The sequence below is a fragment of the Schistocerca americana genome, chromosome 7 (genome assembly GCF_021461395.2).
Source record: "Schistocerca americana isolate TAMUIC-IGC-003095 chromosome 7, iqSchAmer2.1, whole genome shotgun sequence".
NCBI lineage: Eukaryota > Metazoa > Arthropoda > Insecta > Orthoptera > Acrididae > Schistocerca > Schistocerca americana.
In genome coordinates, this window is record NC_060125.1 from 233,029,665 (window position 1) to 233,052,498 (window position 22,834).

General features: G+C 40.0%; 2 protein-coding genes across 5 annotated transcripts in view; both read left to right on the plus strand.

Moving 5' to 3' along the window:
• The first annotated feature begins 6,086 nt into the window (after positions 1–6,086).
• On the plus strand, positions 6,087–6,629 carry LOC124622855. Its single transcript, XM_047148648.1, has one exon. The coding sequence runs from the start codon at positions 6,087–6,089 to the stop codon at positions 6,627–6,629; it is 543 nt and encodes a 180-aa protein (XP_047004604.1).
• Positions 6,630–10,390: 3,761 nt separating this feature from the next.
• The window catches only part of LOC124622539 (peptidyl-prolyl cis-trans isomerase D), a 49,371-nt gene continuing 36,927 nt past the window's right edge, over positions 10,391–22,834 (plus strand). Inside the window, exons 1-2 of one of the 4 annotated variants that reach the window (XM_047148273.1) lie at positions 10,391–10,778; positions 10,875–11,116. In XM_047148273.1, the coding sequence (XP_047004229.1) occupies positions 10,724–10,778; positions 10,875–11,116 (297 nt within the window). In that variant the 5' untranslated portion in view covers positions 10,391–10,723. Of the gene's footprint in view, positions 10,779–10,871; positions 11,117–15,783; positions 15,900–22,834 lie in introns of those variants that run through there. The other 3 variants (XM_047148271.1, XM_047148272.1, XM_047148274.1) reach the window with 3 other exon arrangements.

Here is a 22,834-nt window from a genome sequence, read left to right on the forward strand (position 1 = left end):
ATATTTATTAGAGTTTATAGTAAAAATCTAAGGTAAATCAGTCAAGAACTTCTCGTGATTTTTAGTAACAACGTTAAAAACCGACTTGTCTTTCTATAGCAGTATAGACCAGACCTGTTCAGGAGGCGCTCGCCCGCCGCATTTGTAGTGAGCGCTGGCGGTAAAATGAGATGTCAAAAATCGTTACAGCGAGCAGAGAAAGTGCAAACTGTGCTCTGTCTTCAGAGGAACGACTTTGTGTTATGTCAGCTGTAGCCACGAACATAAGCAAATATATTTAATGGCTGAGCACTCACATTGGACAGCAGCTCTTTTAAATTCTGTGGAAAGCAATATTACGGTCTGGTAGGTCACACACACCTGTATTAACTTATAAGACATCAGTGCAGAAAGCCTAGCTATAGTTATAACTTATAGACCTGCAGTGTGAAAGACAGTTGTATGATAGTTTTTATAATAATTTAACAGTTTCTTTGAGATAAATTTTCATCACTTTATAAGTTTTCAACTCTGATTATTTCAATGTTTGGACCTACATATTTGTGTGAGAAACTTCTTTTCTTATGAAGACAAAGAAATCTATCCATACAAGTACACTGCCAGACTTCAACTTCAAAGCTTATTTTCGAATTAGTAGCGCTCAGAATTTGGTACCAGACATTGATACTTTGGTGAAAAGTCTCCAGTGATTCTGTGTTTAACAAGGAAATAAAGTAGTCACAAAATACAAGCTGATGTAAACTTCTATTTCCTCCAAAACAGACATTCATGATAAGGCTGCATCAGTCGTAGGAAATATCATGTTTCATACTTAGCTGCCCATATTCTTCGCCTCACCAGCTACAGGGAATGCAAGATTCACTTCATCATCATTTCTCATCAATGCAAGTCTTAGAAAATAAATTTGCCATGAAAGGCAATAATCCACCACTGTAATGAGATACATCTCCATAGAAAGAATATTAGTGGCTACAGAACTGACTCATTGCAGTAGTTCCTCGTACTGAGCTGCCTTGTTCAGATTCCTCCTCTTCTCTTCCCATGTCATTAGTCCCATGAGTCAGCTGAGTCTTCACTGCTGAGACATGAGTGCAAGCCAGCTTGAACAAGCAGATCAGTGAACAGCCCTGGTATAGAAGACCACATTCCTGAAGAAAATGGAATTCCGATTCTGGTACAACATGGTTTCCAAAACAAACAAAAAAAGTATAGAAACCGCTATCTCAAGTGTAACAGATACTGTTATAGATGCATTAGACAAAAGAAATTCTGTATTTCTGGATTTGTCTAAGTCTTTTGATGCAATCACCTATGCTGCAATAATTAAATAACTCGAGAGATACTGCATACGTTGGGATGCAGCGTAATGGGTAAAATCGTATGTCAGCAGTGTTCTTTTTTTTTAAAAAAAGGTAGAAGCTACTACCATATTGGTATAATGCAATGACTTACTGAAGTTTTTAATATAGCTGGTTATGTATTCAACTATTAACATTATCTACCGTTATATCATCTTACAAAATGACATCAGTTCTGTAGTGTTCATGCCTTTTTACTTTACTCTTGGTATTAGTAGCAAGATGTCTCCATTTCATGTGTTCATAACACATAGGCTGAAACAACTGTGGTGGAGGGCTAACCACTTTAATGAACACCAGGCTGGTGATTGTAGAAAGATGGAATAAAAAACTTGTGGGTGTGATAAGGAGATTCATTTGCAAAAGCCCACGTTGATATTCACTAGTAGATATGAGAACACAGTCCGCTGCATTGAGAAGAAGAAGGAGGAATCCTGGAATTTTCCTTTCCATCAAATAATCCTGAAATTCTCAAAGTAAGGTTTTTATACTTGCCTCGCCATATGTTATTCCAGGATTTTCAGACCAAGCCACTGAGTCCAACACTTCTATAATTCAGAGATACCATTATCCTCAGTCTGCAGAAGGTGTACCCCATCTGCTGCTTTAGATAATCATAAAATATGCTGGGCTTAAAATGTCTGCTTTTTACTCTCCTTTCTAGTGTAATTCCTCTAAAGTTCAGCTCTTCTACTACTTTGAGAGTGTCACAGTATTGGGGACCATAGTTCTGTTTCCATTCTTCGAACACCAACAGCTGATTTCTGATCTTTAGTTGGGCAGAATATGGCGTGACATATCGTGACTATAGTTCAAGATTTAGTTCTAATAATTCTTGAAGGGTATCACACGTTACTGCTAAGTCAGGAATGAAATCAATTTTAATTATGCACTTCAATAAATTCTTGTACTTAAATACTCATATGTCAGTTGACTTGCTACTTTTATCGCCTTCCACAGCTGTGAAGTGAGCAACCAAAGCTTTAGAGTTTTTCCAGACGAAACTATGAAGTTCGATGCTAAGTATCTTGTACCCACGTTTCTTACTATATTCAGAATTTCAATTTCAAGTAGCTCTGCATGCTATTTCAACTCTCGGGTGTTCTTCAGTGAATGCTGGTATATTGAATATACCTATCTAAAAAAGATCTATAGTAATTCACAGGTCATGGGAAGTCTCTTTTTATTACATCGCCAACTGACAATTCAGTGTGTAATTAGCACAATGCCAAGACGAAACCTGTAGGAAATGCAGTTACATTAATGTAACAATTTCCTTCGTCTTCCCAACAGCACTGCTGATTCATCTGTTGCAACTAAAATTTCAGGGACTCATTAGAAAGTATTATTGATTCCAAACAATATTTATCAATCTGCAACAAATACCTCCTTCATCAGTAACATTATTTAGCTCAACTATACCAAGGAAAATATTTGTGGTCTCTCTCACATCAGGGAGTTTGGTTTGTAATGAAATTATTAAAGATGATAATTGGCTAATTGTTGTGCTCCTATCAATAATTAATGATATTTTGAACTTATCTTGATAACTGTTTTAATCACTTGCGTTTTTCATTTCTTCTGCTATGTGATTAATAATGTTAGGTCACTCATTTCCAGCCTATATCGACTCCATTAAGTCTTGCAGGTCAAATTTGGTGTCAAAATCACTGACAGGTTTAGTCTTTCCTCGTGACTATAAGAGCACTGCAAAATACACTCTCCAGTCACATTAATATGACCATGTATCAAAAGCCTCAAGCCATGTTTTGCGGCACGGACCATTCCGAGACATGCAGGATAAGAGGTTCTGGCGGGTACCAATAGGGACGTGGAGCAATGCTGATTGCATTGTTGTAGCCAGCTGTGCTAGGTTTCTTGGTTGAGATTCCAGGGCCAGAACAGTCTGATCGAGGTGGTCTGAAAGACTATCGATTGGATTTTAATTTGTGGAGTTTGGTGGTCAAGGGAGTATGGCAAACTCATCTTAGTGCTCTTCAAACCCTGCACAATCACCGTGAGCTGTGGGACACATTGCATCAACCTGCAGGTAGATGTCATCCTATCAAGGGAAAACAAACTACATTTAGGGGTAGACATGGTTCCCAAGGATAGATGCATACTTGTGTTGATCCCATGTGCCTTCCAGAATGATGAGAGCTCTGCATTAGAATAAATATTTTCCACAATTATACATAAAATTACTTTTGGAAAAACTGTATACCATAAAATAAAATGACAAAACATAATGGCTGGGATTTAACTCTATCAAGCATAGGCCACTCTCAAGACACAAAGGACATACATTTCAAACCACATTATGAATGTGCACAATCTTGTGTCAGTAGGCATGCAACTCTTTTAGATAAGGTATAATTTTATCAAAAGTGGACTTAGCGAGTGGCAGCTTCAACTATGTAATTAGTGATTAAAGTAAATACCAAAATTACAATTAAGGAAAGATATAGGGAGGGAGGAGGCTAAAGTGCAAAAGACATCTAGGATGAAAATCATACTGTCAGGGTTTAATGTTTATTTAAAATGTACAGGATATGATGTACAGGATTATAATATAAATACTATGAATTCATTAAACTGAATAAAACAGAACACTATGGTAACTGCTATAAAACCTAAAAAAAATTCGTAAGCCACACTGAAGACTAGAAACATCATGATACTTGAAAAAAACACCATCATCCCCCTATACCCACTTCCTCTTCCCCAATCTCTTTTTTTTTAAAAAAAAAAAACCTCCCCTCCTACGTCCTCTAAGCTGCTCATTACCGTTGAAGTATTACTTTGTTTAACTACCTGCTGCTTGTTGAATCGGTTTTCGCTGAAAAGTCATCTGCTCTAAAAATAAATTGAGTTTAGAAGTAACTGAGATGTTCTGTGTGTTATTTTATTCACAATGTATTCATTGTACATAGTTGTGCGTATCACTTTCTAAGCTTCCTTTTGGTAAGATTATGTGCATGGACGCACAGCTATGAATAAATACCTGGACAACGCCGGGTTTCTCTGCTAGTAGCAGATAAGTTGCTCGTGTGTCATTGGATTGTTGCTGCTATTGATGCCAAAAACTTTCTTGTTGTTTACCTTTCACTTCCAGAGAATTACCACAGTCTAACATAACAGTCGCGACACTCACTGCTGTAAAAGTTGTTGCTGTTTGACAGATGGAGCGACACTAGCGCTCAGAGCGGCAGGTAAGGTGAACGTCAGACGCGTCGTAAGCATAATGTTTGTTTGCGTCCATTTCCTACGTAATTTCCGAATTATTAGAGTTAGTTTCTTGCCTCCAAGAGTTTGTGTAGTATCAGAAGGCATACATGTTTCTAAAAATGATTCTAAAATAAGCGCAAGTATGGACAAAAACCATGAATAGAGTGGCAAGCTACAACACATTCGTGAAGAAGCACTTATGACATTGGACAGTATTGCAGCTTACCACGTTGATATCAAAAGAATATAAACACACAGATTCACATGTAAGAAGCACAGACATGTACCTCTACATGCAAAAGCGATGGACAGCTCGTTTATCGTTTTGTAGGCCTACTGTGTTTGTCATTGTCACTTGTTTCCACGACCTTCAACTTTATATTATTCTAAGTGGGACAAGCAACTGACAAATAGTGGGAGAAATATGCTGAAAACATAATGAGCTGATTACATTACATTTCACGAAAAACCAAATATTTGAATAATTTTCAAACAATCTGTCTGTAGGCACTTTCTTTGTCCCATAATAGTTTCGCTCGAAGTCTAGCGATCTGCACATTCTGATACTTCACACGCTTTTGTAAGACACGAACAGCTGCACTTAATCTAACCACTTCATCGTCAAAGCAGGTCTTGTGTTGATGATTCTCACGAATCTGGCACTAATAAATGGAGAGTTGAACCAGCTGCTTCTGTGTCATAGGACTGTTTTACAGCTTTAGATTGACTGTCGAATCTTTGTGGCAGTTTCTTCTTCATCGTCAGTTGAGGTGGCTTATTTGGAATGTCAAACAGTGTGGATACTGCATTCCACACGAGTTTGTTATTGTCTGCGTTCATGACCTGGTTTTGTTCGAAATGTAGCGAACAAAACCCAATATTATTATACAGGTTGTTAAAAGAAAAGAAAAAATTCCTTGACATCTATATTTATGTGCTAATCCATGACTCTGCTGTAAATATCTTTATTCTTGGCTTGTGTGTAACTACTGTGTATTTTCTTACAGTAAATGTGTTTTTTTTCGTATCCAGGGTGTAATTACAAAGCTAATAAAATGTTTTTTTGCCTTTAAATAATATTTTTCATCAGGTTATGGGCCCAGTACACGTGTAAAGGCAAACAACACAGTTTAATTAAAACAATATTTGAAATGAGCGTATGTCTGCAAAGAAACATGACTGCTAGCGGCGATTATAAGGTCAGCATTGATAAGCTTGAAGGACCTGACGACTGGGCCAAATGCAAATGGCATATTTCTATGGTGCTACGTTCATATGGACTAGAAGATATTATTAACGGTACACGTGAACGTGTAGAGTTGCCGCAAGATGCGACAAGTGAACAAAAAGAAGCGTATGTGGAATGGCACAAGGACGACGCAAAGGCAGCAAGTCTTATAGCAAGTGCGCTAAGTAAACGTCTTAACGTGCAAGAATGCTAAAGAAATCTAGGAAAAATTACGCGCCCGATTTGAACGTAGCAGTACTCAGCGTTTGAATATGTTGATTGAAACATTTTTCTGTGTTAAACGTGATGAATCGGAAGATATTAGTGCACATGTGGCCAAACTGCAAAAGTTATTTGTGGACCTGAACGATGAATTATCAAAACATGAAGAAAATACGCTATCTGAAAGAATCTTAAATGGTCGAATTTTGTCTACACTGGGAAAAGACTACGACAATTTTAAGGATCTCTGGGATACGATACCGACAGAAAAGCAAAGCTTGAATTTATTGATTGAAAAACTCTGTACTATTGAACTGCGTGAACAAGACGTTAATGGAAGTGCAGCTTTTGTCATTTCTAAAACAAGAAAACGGCAAACAAGTAATCAGCAAGTAAAGATGACGAAGTCACAATTAAAACAGAAGTTTCCGTGTAATAAATGCAAACAATTAGGTCACTGGGCAGCAGAGTGTCCACAGAACACTCGTGACAGCAATCAAAGAAAAGAGAAGAAGCGAGACAGTGAACACGCTGCATTTACTTCATACGCTATGGGTGTGTGTACCAGTAATCACAGTGACCCAAATAAATGATATTGCGACAGTGGCGCTACAAATCATATCACTCCCAACAAACAGTATTTTGTTTCGTATAGTGAATCTGATGTTCCTCAAGTAATTTCATTGGGAAAACAAAATGTGAAAATGATTGGGTACGGTCAAGGAACAGTTTACATCCATATCCGACGAAACAATGAATGGTACAATGCTAGAATGGACAGTGTTTTATACGTCCCTGATGCAAGTGCTAATCTGTTCTCTGTGAGAGCCATTGCCTGCAGAGGCTTCAGTACTAATTTTAGTTATAATAATGTCTGTGTTCGAAAACGAGTCAGTGGCAATATTGTTATGACAGGTTATGTGAAAAATGGACTTTATGTGTTGAACATGCGTGTTGTTAGAAATGCAAAAATGAATGGTATGAGCTTGATGCCTTCATCCAAAACATTGCAAGTGTACCATGAAAGGTTTGGTCATCAGAATAAACAACATGTGAAGAATATTTTAAAAGGAATGAACATTAATGTGGAAGATGCCAAGAGTGAATTTTGTGACAGCTGTGCGGTTGGAAAGATGCATAGGCTGCCATTCAAAACACGAACAATACACGCTACCAGTACTGGTGAATTAATCCACGCGGATGTAAATGGACCAATGAGCACGAAATCTTTTGGAGGCAAGCATTATTATGTATGTTTCAAAGACTATTTTAGTAAATTTCGTCGAATTTTCTTTTTAAGACACAAAAGTGAAGTGTGTACTGTGCTTAAGCAGTTTTTAAATGAAGCACGAACTAATGGACATGTTGTCAAACAATTTAGATGTGATGGTGGCAAAGAATTTAACAATAAGAATGTCAGTGAACTGCTTGCAGAAAGGGGAATAGAGCTACTGATTCCTCCTCCTTACACTCCTGAACAAAATGGTGTGGCTGAACAGGAAAATAGGACCATTGTTGAAGCTGCCCGGTCAATGCTAAATCCGAGTAAATTACCTAAAGGGTTGTGGGCAGAGGCATGTAACACAGCAGTCTACCTAATAAATCGTACTGGAAAATCTTCAGTTGAAAATAAAACCCCTTATGAACTATGGTTTAATCGACCAGTAGGACGACTTGATCATCTCAGAATTTTTGGTACAGGCTGCTATGTTCACATTAACAAACAATTCCGTTCCAAGTTTGATGATAAGGCAGTGTTTGGACGACTTGTTGGATATGTTAATGGCAAAGATGGGTTCAGAGTTTGGATTCCATCTAAAAGAAAAGTGGTGTTGAGTCACGATGTAAAATTTAAGCCAGAAATTGTTTGTGATTTACATAGTGATCATGTTGAATTTGAAGTCCCTCAGGAAGAATTTAATGATCCGAATTCATCTAAAGATGACCAATGTAAATCTCCTAGGCTGTACACTTCTGGAGGAAGCCAAACTCAAGAAAAAATTGGCACTCTCGATTCTAGAGAAAGTCAAGAGTCGAGTGAATCTGAAGAAAATAAAGAATTAACAGAATTTCTAAAAGCAGAAGCTGCTGAATCTTCTAATGAAGAGAAACAGAAGAATAAAAGACAACAAAGAAAACCAAACTGGATGGAAAGTGGTGAATTTTGTATGGCAACAAAAGTTGATGCACTTAGATACAAAGATCCAAACTGTTTTTCAGAAATATTGCAGTCAAACGAGAAGGAAGAATGGATGCAAGCTATTAGTGAAGAACTTCAATCACTTAAGGAAAACAATACCTGGGTGCTGGTTGACTGTCCGAAGAATGCCAAAGTATTGCAAAACCGCTGGGTTCTATGGCGAAAGGTCGCAGTCAATGGAGGTACTCGCTTTAAAGCCAGATTGGTTGCAAAAGGCTGTATTCAGAAAGCAGGAATTGATTATGACGACGCCTTTAGCCCTGTGGCACGTTATGACACCATACGAACTCTGTTGGCTGTAGCTGCTTCAAAGGAAATGCTGCTAGAACATTTCGATGTAAAGACAGCTTTTTTGAATGGAATACTTGAAGATGAAGTATATATGGAACAACCAGAAGGTTTCGAAGATGGTACAGGCCGAGTATGTTTCTTAAAAAAAGGTCTTTATGGGTTGAAGCAAGCGCCACGTTGCTGGAACAAACGTTTTGTTGAGTTCATGAAGAAAGCTGGTTTTTCAAACAGTGATGCAGACCCATACCTATTTTATCGTAGAAAAAATGAAAATAGCCTTTATGTGGCAATCTACGTTGATGATGGCCTGATTGTCGGCAGTAACAAGAAAGAAATTGCTGTTTTTATGGATGTTTTACAACATGAATTCGAAATAACAACTGGCAGTCTTGACAATTTTCTTGGCATAAAAATAAAGCAATATGAAGATGGAGCAATAATGATAAGTCAAGAGAAATACACAGAAGAAATTCTGCAAAGATTTCGAATGGCAGAATGCAATACAATCTCAACTCCTATTGGACGTGAGGACAATAATCAAAACGAAGAAGTTTCGTCATCTGTACCCTACCGTGAAGCAATTGGTTGTCTCATGTACCTTTCAACAGTAACTCGTCCAGACATCACTTTTGCAGTCAATAAAGCTGCTCGAGCTATGGAGAAACCAACCACTGAAGACTGGAATAGAGTAAAGCGCATTTTCCGGTATTTGAAAGGGACCTTAAATTTTGGAATTGTATATAATAAAAAAGAAGAGTTAAAGATTTACGCTGATGCAGATTTCGCAGGTGATAACCGGACAAGGCGCTCAACAACTGGAATTCTTGCAAAGTGCTCAGGTGGTGCAGTGTCATGGACAAGTCAGTTGCAGAAAGTAGTGGCCACATCCACAACCGAGGCGGAAATAATTGCAGCTAGTGAAGGAGCAAAAGAGTTAGTTTGGTTACGTCGTCTGCTATCAGAATTAGTGGAAATTTCGGGGCAGCCTCCAGTTCTTTACATTGACAATGCTAGTGCATTGAAGTGGGCAAAAAATCCAGAATATCATCGACGTTCTAAACATATAGAGGTCCGACATTTCTATGTTCGTGAAAGATATCTGAACGGTGAGATTTTCTTGGAACACATTGATGGACACAACCAGTTGGCAGATATTTTGACGACACCTCTTGAACGAGTTCGATTTAATTTTCTATGTTCAGAAATTGGCATGCAAGAGACAAAGCAATAATTTCATGATTTTTTCTTTTGGAGGAAGTGTTAAAAGAAAAGAAAAAATTCCTTGACATCTATATTTATGTGCTGCTCCATGACTCTGCTGTCAATATCTTTATTCTTGGCTTATGTGTAACTACTGTATATTTTCTTACAGTAAATGTGTTTTTTTTCGTATCCAGGATGTAATTACAAAGCTAATAAAATGTTTTTTTGCCTTTAAATAATATTTTTCATCACAGGTAAACCGGGTCTTTCTTCATAAGGTCTTCTCGTCTGCTATTAACTAGTCATTTTTTCCTCCTAAAACGAAACATTCATGATTTATACAAATAAATTTGCAATTGAATCCTGACGATACAGTTTAGTAACATGATGGTATATACCTCTCAGGATCCTTAGGAAACCTAAAAAAGACAGCTGTGGTGTCTTCTTCCTATTGCTGCTGCAATTTATTGCGCTACAAACGCTCCCGATGGTAAAAACCATTGTATAAATCAAAATAAACAATCACTATTCGCTTTCACGATCGCGCCGAACTCACAGTTCAACCTACCGGCCGCTTGGAGCGCTGAAGGCAACAAAATCGAGGCGAAGTGTCGCGACTGTTAGACTGTGGAATTACTTTGTATATATAGTTTCCATTAGTGCAAAGTGGTGTTTCTTTGAAGACTGAACACACTGTTGGAATTTGAATCTGAGAAAGTGTGTGTTTTTTGTTTACAAAATTCGAAACTCGCTTGATGAGAAGGTTTTTATTTGTACTGTTGCGAATGACAGTATTTGCGATGGTAGAAATATGGAAGAATAGCTTTGTAGCATACTACATAACATGACTCTGGAACCAGGAATTATGTTTTTGTGTGGAGCTATCAATCACCCTTGAAAGTATATTTCGTACAAAATATTTACATTTGCCGCTTCAGCTGTCAGTGAGTGGTTCGTACTATGTACATAATGAAAGCTTCACCTTGTAATTAAATGGATGAAAACAATTACTTCGTTTATCTAGATATAACAGTCGGAGACGAAAAAGGTCTGTAATTTATTTTAAAAATAATATTGCACGCATGACAGTATCATATGTCAAGAGCTTTTAGTAGCTTTTTTTTTTTTTGTTCAATTATAGTAGGACGAGTAGTTCTAGAGCTCTTCAAGAAAACTGCTCCGAAGACTGCTGAAAATTTTAGGGCGTTATGTACGGGAGAGAGAGGGATTGGCAGCACAGGCAAATCCCTGTGCTACAAGAATACAGTATTCCACAAGGCCATTAGCTTATTCATGATACAGGGAGGTGACACCACAAATTTTGATGGCACTGGAGGAGAAAGCATATATGGCTGCGTCTTTGAGGATGAAACATTTGAAAGCAAGGTAACTGTAATTGCACTCTTGTATCCTGAAGATAGTTATACCACTTTTTTAAGTTCACATATGCCATTGTCAAAATTAGTACATATTATCATACAGTCAACAACCTCATCAATGGATGTAGAAACATTTAAGATATATGTCTTAGTTGGTTTTTATAGCTATAATAAAATACATTAGATGTTGCCATCCTATATATAAGCTTTTCCCCTCCCTAAAAATATGAATGTTTCCAGATGGAAGGTTTGTTTGAACAATGCAGTGCTATACTTGGCTTGGTGTGATTGGAGGAAATCGGCCTATTCCCTTGTTTTGCCCAACATTTGAAGTAATTTCCCCTGCTAGCCATAAAGGAACGGGAATCTACAATGTAATGTGGGTTCTGAACTATTGTGTATCTTGGCTTTTTCCGTATAACCTATACAAATCATTGTGTGGTGAAATAAGCCCAAAACAAAATCCAACTTGAATTGAAACTCATAAAAGTTTTTTATTTGAGTCACGCATTACTGTTTAAATCCAGCAACGTTCTTATTCAAAAATTTCTTCCTTTCTGTGTCATGGCACATTAACAGCTCTTTGTGTGATTTGTTTATGATCTGGTTTCCTTTCTTCAGACAGGTGATGGGGAACCTGACCCATTTCACAATTTCTTAACTGTTGTTTAAGAGTTCTAAAATTGTTGTGTGATCTCAAATGCCAGATAGTACTGTGCTATTGAGACCCATTATCAAATCCACACTCTTTCAACTTCAACAAAAAGTTATTCTTAGGATATTGAAACTTTGTTGCTCAAAGATCAATCTTATTGCCAAAATCTTCATTCACAAGGTAATATTGCATTGCAGTGTATTATTTATAAGTTTGTAACAGCCACAATCATTTGTTCTGTCCCCTCATTAACTACTAGTGACATTATCTTAAAGATGCTGCTTCATGGCATCTTGCACTGAAGCACTAGGATAGTAAATAGTTCACATTTTTTCATGAGCAACATTAACAATCAAGCCAAGCACTTGGGTTTCAGACCATCAAAATCAGCATTTTTACAGTATTATTGAAGGGAAATTCCATTGTGTGACCTCTTTGGTTTACAAGTAATTCCCACCAGACTGATATAGTAAAGTGCGTCCTCAGTGTTGGATATTTTTTGTTCTTGAAAGATTGTGTAGTTGTTGGAGGAACCAGATTTTAATGGTATGTGTCAGTATATTGATTTGTTCCCAGTCCTTCTAAATACATGCACAAGTAACCATTTTTTTGTAGCTGGCAACAGAAACTTCATATTGCCTTCTTAAATGTCCTAGCACATTTCAGAATGTGGAGAGAAAAATTCAGCTGAAGCCCCAACTCCTTTAAAATTACAAATCAACACATTCCACCTAAAGATCAAGAAGATGACAAGGAAATTACAAGTGGCATGAAGGAGCTTTCTTTTGGATCACCATATAACACCAAAATGTTGAGTAGTAACTGTAAACAGAATTCTGACGTACAAGAACCACCCAGTACAATGTATTTGTAGGAAATTGTATTCACTGCAAGCCAACTGGCATGGGTTGTGGAACCTCAGAAAATCTGTTGTAGCCTATGATACACTGCAGCAGAATGTCCATATTCTTTTTTATACGGGGCAATGGATCATGCCATACTAAACAAGTCAACACTGAAAATGAATTCTTAGACATTCAACATAGAGAGGGGATGTTGAGTTGCAAAAAGCCACAACAAAAAGACAGCTATACATTTGAGCTTTTGACCACAAGGACTTCTACAAAAGCAGAAATCATTTACACAAGTGCAAATCAAACACATGTGACTATTGTTTATGGCTGCTGATGCAGTGGTCATGTGTGTCCAATTTGTGCTTTTGAATGTCTCTACTTTGGAAAAAGGCCTTGTGGCTGAAAATCAAATGTATAGCAGTCTTTTTGTTGTGCCTATCTGCAACTCAACGTCTCCTCTATATGGTGAGTAGCAGTCTATCCTTTTCATAACATTGTTGTTATTCTGTCCTGAATTTTCCATTATTTGAGTAATTGTCTTTCCTTATGACGTAACCCTTGCATTCATTATATGTGATGGTAAAAATGTGCTGTGATTTGAAGCTGCACCTCTGCCTTTCAATTAGCAGTGTGCTATGAGTAGCAGTATCAGAGCATGCCTCTTGAGCAGATGGTTCAAAATATGAATTTGTCAAGGGCTTTCCAATTTTTCCTCAGCAATTACTGTAAGATAGAGGATAACACAAACTCTTTGTTGCATCCATTCTCTTGGAGATGCAAGTCACACAGCACCATGGGAGAGACTGCGAATTTGGAAGGGAGGGAGTAAGGGAAACCTATTGTAAGTTGAAGCTTCGACTCCGACTGTGAGGTGCGCTGGGATGTCACAGTTGCCAGTTGGCCTATACTGACCATTGTCGTATTACACCTCTCTTAGCTGCAATCTGAATTAATCCATTTAGCTTTACAATTTACAGGAGCTTTTGAATTTCTCATTATGTTGTATATTGTAACTGATTACAAGTTTGCTCGTGCAATTATATTTCTGTCGATGCCTCGGTTTCATTTGTCATCAAATTGTGAAGAGGAAGATTCTGCTAAAGCAATGAGTTCATTATGGTTAGTATCCATATTGAGAACAAATCAGACGACATTGTTTGCACTGAGAACAATTTGTTCAGAATTTACAAGAAAATTGCAAAGAGATCAGTGAAGTCAAGTTAATGGAAAATTGTGGACTCACTGACATTATTTAGCACAACTATGTTATCAGCCTTCATAAGTTTCAGAAAAACAAAATCAGCTTACATCTGCCTCTTGGAAATGTAGAACAAATGAAATGGAGGAGCAGGAGCAAGCAGAAGAACAGAGGAAGCGTATATAAGCAAAAAGGAGAATTATGTGGTGGTGAGAGGCAGGAGACTGCTCCAGAGTTCTGTTATGCAGTCAGTTTTATTACGTAATATAGAGTTTCATAGACACAGCTTTAAGATCAGCAATTTGTGGCTGTGTAGTTCTTGTAAGCATTGCACTCACAGATGTTATGTGAGATGTGGCAGCTAGATTTGGGAGAGCTAAGGCAGAAATGTCAAGGGACACCCAGCTACATGGATATAAGCCTCCTCACTCAAGGCTGAAGAGCAGGAGAAGCACCCCATGTATGGCAGGGGTCTAGCAGAGCTTCTCCCACGTGATTCGGGGTCCACATTGGGCGTTCATATCTGCCATCTCAGAGATTAGCATATTGGAATACCAGATGCTTATGTTTACAGTTCATTGCAGATTTGACCCTGGCTGGCTCCTGCCATACAGTGAAAAAGCTTTGACAACATTAAAAACACTACATAGGCTTAGGCTCGGAGTTTAGAGATGTAAGTCAGACATCAAGAAACTGATTTTTCTTCTTAGCTTTACATTCTCTGATTGTGGAGATGCATCTTGTTGTACAGTTGCAATTTTGGTTACCAAATTACCAATTTAATATAATTTATACATTTGTATGTGGTATTTTATCTGTTACCTTTATTTTTGTTTGTAAATTATGTATTATTGCAACAATATTTTTGTACATAAGCAGTGTTCCTGGTTTTAGATTTTCCCATCTTAGGAAGATTTTTTAATACTTCTAGCGTAATCATCTGGGTGGCATCGTGCAGGAGGTGCGATATTTATGCAAGCTGACTTCTTATCACCTTCAGGTCTTGCTATTGACAATTGCCTTTCGCTGGGTTCCACCACTATATCAACTCCCACCCCTCCTACCCCCCACCCCACTCACCTGCGGCATCTAGCCAGTGTACCTGGTGCAGTGGTGGGGGAAGGGTGTCACCGATGTCTTCAGTCCTGCTACTGCCACTGCTAGATGTGGATCTCAGCTGGCACGGCGACAGTGCAGCCTTGTCCTCTTCAGTGGACGTGACGGGCAGATTTCCATGCAAATTGCTACTGTGATCTGACTATGGTTAACAATGAGTCCCAGGTCTTGTTTAATTGAAAACTAGTCATTATTTACTAGTTCCTTCTGTAGTTGGATTTATATAGCCTCTTTTAAAATACAATCCCTGAAGATATTAGTGCTGTTGTAATTTATGATGTGTCTGTGAGAAATGCAGTACAACTTTGTTGGCTGTTTGTTGTTTGTGTGGCATTTATACTCTGTGCATCTCTCCTGTACAGTCTAGGTAGCCTACATACATTTTCTCATACAGGCAAGGGATGCTGGAGGCTCCTGGTTTCCGGAGTCCTAGGTCATCTTTGATGATCCCAACAAGGCTTTCATCTTGGCTGGCGGGTGGGACACACACGCCATTATGTTTCCAGAATATTCTACCAATTTTTGTTGATATGTTCTCACCTGTATGACAAAAAGACAGCACTTTACAGACTAGCTAAAGTCCACAAGGAAGGAATGACATTGTGCCCAGTCGTTAGCAACATTAGCGCACAAATGTGAATTAGCAAAGCACCTGATACTGATGCTCAGACTCTTGGTGGGGAAATGGCAGCACAACAAAACTTCTGACTGGGCCAGGGCGACCTGATGGTGAGCTTTGGTGTTGTGTGTCTCTTTACAAGGGTACCTCGAAGAGGCTTCGTAAACTTCATAACACCAGCACTAACTAAACTGTTGAATTAGTGCTTAAGTCAACATACTTTTTATTCAACAGAAATTGTAATGAAGAAACAGATGGAGTGGTGATGGGTTGTCCACCATCACAAGTGGTGGTCCACTGTGAAGAACCAATGGAATGGCGATGGGCTGCCCACTATCACAAATGGTGGTAAGTATGTTTATGGAGGCATTTGAAGAACAAACACTGAAGTCAGCAGTCTGAGTCCATGTACTTTTTTCGATATGTAATTGATACCTTCGTAACTTGGCCAAAAGCTCAGCATCACCTTTAACACTTCCCGCAACAATAATTTGCTGCACAAAAACATCAAATTCACATTGCGGGTAGAAGAAGATAATCGACTTCCATTTGTGGATGTGCTCATCAATCGTCTGACACATACAGATTTGTACCTGCATGCCTCTAACTGCCATGCACCTTAACAACGAGGAGGTGCCCTAGGCACACTAGTTCACAGAGCAAGCATAATCTCAGACCAAGACAGTGTAGCATCTGAATTGTGGCACCTGTAGACCATGTTGCATATGAACAGTTACAGCAGCGCCAGATACATTGCGCAGTAATATCAAAGAAGCGGAGGCCACAGCCTGCTGAGGTTCAAGGGGAACTTCTTGCGATGGTGGTTACACCATATATCGGTAACTCATCAGCAAAACTCAGAATACTGTAAGTACATAACATCAGGTGCATGTTCCACCCACCAGCCAAGGCAGAAGCCTTGTTGGGATCAAATAAGGATGGCCTCAATAAACTGAGAGTCTATTGCATCACTTGCCAGTGTGAAAAAATATATGTAGGCCTGACACTGTGGATGGTACAGGAGAGACACACAGAGCATATGAGGGTAAAAGCCACACAGACAATGAACAATGGACAAATGCTGCTGTGGCAGAGCACTGCATCTCTCTCAGACATTTTGTGAGTTATGACAGCACCAAGTTTTTGCAACAGTCCATTTTCATTCAAGGAAGGCATGGGACCCAGCCTTGTGCATGGTCAAAGCATAACAGCAATTTGATGATATCGAATTGTGAACTGACAACGTACTTTCCCCACCAATGTACCAGGTCCATGCCTGTAAATAGCCGGTTCTAGAGTTGGAGGTGGAGGAAAGTAGTGGATATAAAGCTAGCACCCAGCAAAAGGCAATCAGCCGTTCGGAACATCTGAAGGCGCAAGAAGTTGGCTTGTCAAAATATTGCAGTTACTTGACAAAGCCACCCAGCTGAATAACTGAGAAATATTCAAAATATGTTGGTCCTAATAAGAGCAGGTAAGAAGCTCACAATCAATGTCAGTCATCCATACCCAAGAGTGTTACTGCCGATGAAAAATTGTTTCACTATGTTGATGTAGAAAAGGGAAAGACTGAGTGAACCTTAACAGTGAGAAATAGTATATATACCCATCCACAAAATAACAGTGATAATAATAATAAGACTTAAGGGCATTGAAATTATGGGGCAACACCTATTGTTAGGGCACACCCTTGGCAGCAAATGCAAGTTTGAATGTGAACGCATCAGCTGTCACTGTGCTAAGCGGTCTCAGCAGCAATGTTGTGTTCAGTCGCAACCAATGTCCGTCAATGAATAAACTTACATCTTCTTCTAAAGTGGTGGCCTAGCAGCATAACTGTGCATGAAACATCAACACATCTGGCATTGGTGGATGACATTTACAGCCAATTTATTACTCAAGACGTCCTCTACAACTCCCTGAAGTTTGTCGGTGTCAATTTGTTACACTCTGTATGTATTACTTTCTGTGAATGTAACCACACCTGCTGGCCTATATTTCCAATAAATAGAACAGCTTGAAGCCGCAATTAAAGAAAACTCACTGAATAAGAATATCAAATCAAGTGCTGTTGGAACATGCATTTTTTCATAGCATCATTACAACAGAAGTTATCAGGAACTTAGTTGAGATGTGATTCCACATACTCTTAGATATTATTGCACTACCAGACTTCCACCTTTTCTGTTCTCTATCTAAAATGTTTTGGAAGAACTGCTTCAGTTATGAAGATGCTTACTAAGTTTTATTTGCCCACTACTACTTCATCATCATCCTCATCATCATGATTTTGACAAATGTCTTCAAACATGGACCTGAGAAACTATGCCAGCATTGCAAGAGAAACAGAGCTAATCGTGAAGAATATATTACTAATTATTTACTGAACATTATGAATTTGAAGTTAAATAATAATGAGAAATTTTGTGTCAACATACTAAATATACATAGTCCTCGAAGTTTCTTAACAGCATTTAAAATTTGTCTTGCTTGGATCTCTATGGGTAATACTTTTCAAACAATGGAAAATCCCTGGGTGGGGTAAGGTGGAGGCTGGGACAAGGAGAAGGGGGATAGCAGGATAGGGGTAGGGGAGAGTGATATGCTGATTAGCGAAAAAGGAGAGAAGTAAAAAGATTGGGTATGTTGGTGGAATGAGGGCAAAAATGCAGGAACAGTATATGGAAATGGGTTCTGGCTGAGGATAAGGAAATTTTTCTGTACTGACACAGATGGAAGGAGGAAGAATCCATGATGATGGAAAAAATGCGAAAAATTACGCCCGAAAAAATACACCCAGAAACTTGGGAAAAATCACGAGATGGAAGAAACGGATGAAAACGGGGGGAGGGGAAACAATATTAAATATGAGGGAGTCAGCGATAGTGAAAGGCGAATACTCACTAAAATTGATGTGAAGTCGCAATGAGATCAAAGAAAATATATAATTAATAAAAAATGAAAACAGAACCCAGTGCACATACTGTTTCTGCATTGTTGCTTGGCTTATGGAATTCCCCCAAATCGCCCTGCCATCAATTTACCCATCTCTGGCTGCCACCCCTCCTTCCACAGTGACCTCAATCTGTTCATATTCCTCCAATCCTTAGTTGTGACCAACATAGTCCTGCAAAACCATATCAACTAAGCTCCCCTCCTTGCAATACCTCCTGTCCATCTGTAAAATTCTCCTGCTATACAATCTCAAATTTCTGGAACCCATAACACACGTAACTCTTGCCCTTCAGGAACTAGAGCAACATGCACAACGCCACCTCAAAAAAACTCTCCAGCCTCCTTCTCTACTTCCTACTCCCACTTTGGAGTGCCACTGTCCACCACCTCTACAACGGCCTCCAAACCTCCCCCACGTCCCCTTATAGCTGACAAACCCTGCTTTGCAGACCTACTACATTTACCCTGCCCTTCAAAACTTTCTCCCACCACCACACAGAATCCAGAACCTAAACAGACCCAAAACACAGTCACAAACCTTTCCTCCAGAAGCCTTAGCTCCGCAGAAATATCAGTCCTTTCCCAAGGCCTCTCCTTTGGCCCCACTCCCAAATTCAGTCATGCAGGACTTGTGAAAGACCTTCTCTCCTTCTCCTGCTCGTACAGTGGAAACATTTTTTTGCCACCAACTCTACCAATCAGGCTCAACCAAAGACCAGTGTTGAACCCTGCCTGACTCAGTTCACTCCTCCATCTAACCGTGATCAACCCCCCACTGCCCCCAAATCATCCCTTGTTAACTTTCCAGAATTTTTTAACCTCGAGCCTTGCCTCACCATCATTCCCCAAATCCCTCAATGTGCAAACTAACCTTACATCTGCAGAAAGAACCACAGTCCACCATCTAAAAACTAAGCCCAACCTTATGATCCTACTTGCGGACAAAGGCTCTACCACTGTTGTTTTGAACTGCAAAGATTACCTAGCAGAAGAACTCCACCTGCTGTCAGATACATCCAGCTACAAACTTTGCCACAGTGTGACCCCATTCCAGAAATCCAGCAGGATCTCCAGTCTCTCCCCAAATCCTTTCCCCACACTCCTACCTTTTACATGCTTCCTAAAGTCCATAAACCCAACCACCCAAGATGCCCCATTGCGTCCAGTTACTGTGCCCCCACTGAGAGAATCTCTGCTCTTGTAGACCAACACCTTCAGCCTATTACTCGGAACCTACCCTCCTATATAAAAGATACCAACCATTTCCTCCACCGACTCTCCACAGTTCCTGTCCCTTTATCGCATGGTGCCCATGACACCTCCCTTTACTTTAACATCCCTAATTCCCATGGCCTTACCGCTGTTGAGCACTAGCTTTCCCAGCGTTTGATGGATTCCAAACTAACAACCTCGTTCCTAGTCACCATGACCAACTATTTTGTCACCCACAATTACTTCTCCATTTCAGGCATTACCTATAAACCAACCAGAGGTACAGCTATTGGCACCCGCATGGAACGATCCTATGCCAACCTACTCGTGGACCATCTAGAGGAATCCTCCCTAAACACCCAAAATTCTGAACCCTCACCTGGTTCAGATTCATTGATGACATCTTTGCAATCTGGATCGAGGGGGAGGACTCCCTATCCACATTCCTTCAGAACCTCAACAGCTTCTGCCCCATTTGCTCAGTCTGGTCCTACTCTAACCAACAAACCACCTTCCTAGATGTTGACCTCCACCTGAAGGATGGCTACATCAGTACCTCTGTGCGTATCAAACCTACAAACCACATGCAATTCCTCTGCTTTGCCAGCTGCCACCCTGTCCATACCAAAATGTCCCTTGCATACAGCCTAGCCACCCGTGGTCGTCGCATCTGCAGTGACGAGCAGTTCCTCTTGAAATATACTGAGGGTCTCACTGAGGCTTTCACAGACCGTAACTATCCTCCCAACATTCTACAAAAACAAATCTCCTGTGCCTTATCTTCCCAGTCGCCCACAACCTCCCAAAGTCTCACCGTCCGGTCACAGAGGAACATTTTTTCTTATTTCAGTACCACCCAGGACTGGAGCAACTGGATTATATTCTCCGCCAGGGTTTCGACTAACTCTTGTTGTGCCCTGAAATGAGAAACGGCGTGCCCACTATTTTTCCCACAGTGGTATCCCGCCATCCACTGAACCTACACAATATACACATCCATCCCTACACAGCCCCTGCTCCCAACATCTTACCTCCTGGCTTATATCCCTGTAATAGACCTAGATGCAAGACCTGTCCCATACATCCTCCCACCACCACCTACTCCAGTCCGATCACAAACGTCGTCTATCCCATCAAAAGCAGGGCTACCTGTGAAACCAGTCATGTAATCTACAAGCTAAGCTGGAACCACTGTGCTGCATTCTTTGAAGTCTTGACAACCAACAAGCTGTCTGTCCTTATGACTGGCCACTGACAAACTGTGGCCAAGAAACAAGTGGACTACCCTGTTGCTGAGCATGCTGCCCAACATGACATCCTTCTTTTCAATGACTGCTTCACAGCCTGTGCCATATGGATCCTTCCCCCCAACACCAGCTTTTCTTAATTGTGCAGGTGGGAACTCTCCCTTCAATATACCCTAGATTCCCATAACTCTCGTGGCCTCAACCTTTGTCATTTTCCTCACCCATCCAGCCCCTTCCCTGTTTACGTTCTGGTAATACTTTTCATAATTTTAAAAACAGTCGTTTTTAGGTCAGGCCTATCATGACCTTATAAAACAAAACTACAGAAAAGAAATAACATCGAAGTGATACAACTACTGTAAATTATATCCATTACTACCTGAAGATATGGGCTTAAAAGTCCAAACATAGAGTACAGTACCAATGAAATTATTTGCGAATGTTTACAGATGTCAGTTTGTTTTTCCTAATTATGTTTCATTGTTTTTAATATTTTTTGTTAAAATCAATCTCTCCAGTATTTGTATTTCCTGACATTTATTCATAAGTCATTTGCAGTGTATGCCAGCTTCATATTGGTGTTCAATAATAGTGATTATATTAATAGCAAAAATGCTGCACCAGCTACAAAGAATGTTGTCTCTTACTGATACCTGATCGAATGAAATATATGTAAATATGGGGATCATTCCGAACAACGTTCCTTGCCGGCTGGCTGCAGCATTTACACTGCTGAGCTGGTCGCCATCTTTCGTGCCCTAGAGTATATCCGTTCCTGCTCAGGTGAGGGTTTCGTTATCTGTAGCGATTCCCTGAGCGGTTTACGAGCTCTCGACCAGTGTTTCCCTCGTTCCCGTCTGGTGATGGCTGTCCAAGAGTCCCTGCATACTCTTGCCCGTTGCGGCCGCTCTGTGGTCTTTGTGTGGACCCCCGGTCATGTCGGTATCCCGGGCAATGAGAATGTTGACCGCCTGGTGAAAGAGGCCACTAGTAAATCATCTCTGGAGATTGGCCTCCCGGAGACTGATTTGCGGGCAGTCTTACGGCGCGCAGTTCTTTCGGTTTGGGACGCTGAATGGCGCAATCTGCCCACGCCCAACAAACTCCGTCCAATCAAGGCGACGACGACTGTGTGGCGGTCGTCCATGCGGGTCTCCCGCAAGGAGTCTGTTGCCCTCTGCCGGCTGCGCATTGGGCACACTCGGCTTACGCACGGCCACTTATTGCGCCGTGAGGACGAACCTCTGTGTCGCTGCGGCTCCGTTTTCTCTGTGGTCCATATTTTATTGGAGTGTCCGCTTTTAGCTGTGCTCGGGCAGTCGTTCGCACTGCCTGACACGTTCCCTGCCCTTTTAACAGATGACTCTGCTACGGCTGACTTAGTTTTACGTTTTATTTGGGCAGGGGGTTTTTATCATTTAATCTAAGTGTTTCTGTTTTATCTTATTGTTTTGTGTTGATTCTGTCCTTTGGCCTCTGGTCTTAAACTGATTTTTTAATGTGTTTTATGTGGTTGGCTTTTCCCTTTTTATTTCTATGGTCGGCCAACCACCGTCACACTCTGTGTGATTTTAGTTCGTTTTGTCTGGTCTTTGTCTCAGTTTCTCTTGTTCTGTCTCGTCTGTGCTCTATTCTTTTAATCGTTTTTATTCTCTGTGGGTGTTTTTAGTTCTTGGAAAAAGGGACCGTTGACCGTAGCAGTCTGGTCCCTTTAATCCCACAAACCAACCAACCAACCTATACGTAAATAAAAATAATAAATGGGGGTCTAATGCCCTCAGTACAGTTGGCTAATAACAAGAATTTTATGGAACATGCCCAAATTCTTATTTGCACCAAGAGAGTTTAGAGAAGATTTTTAACAATGTA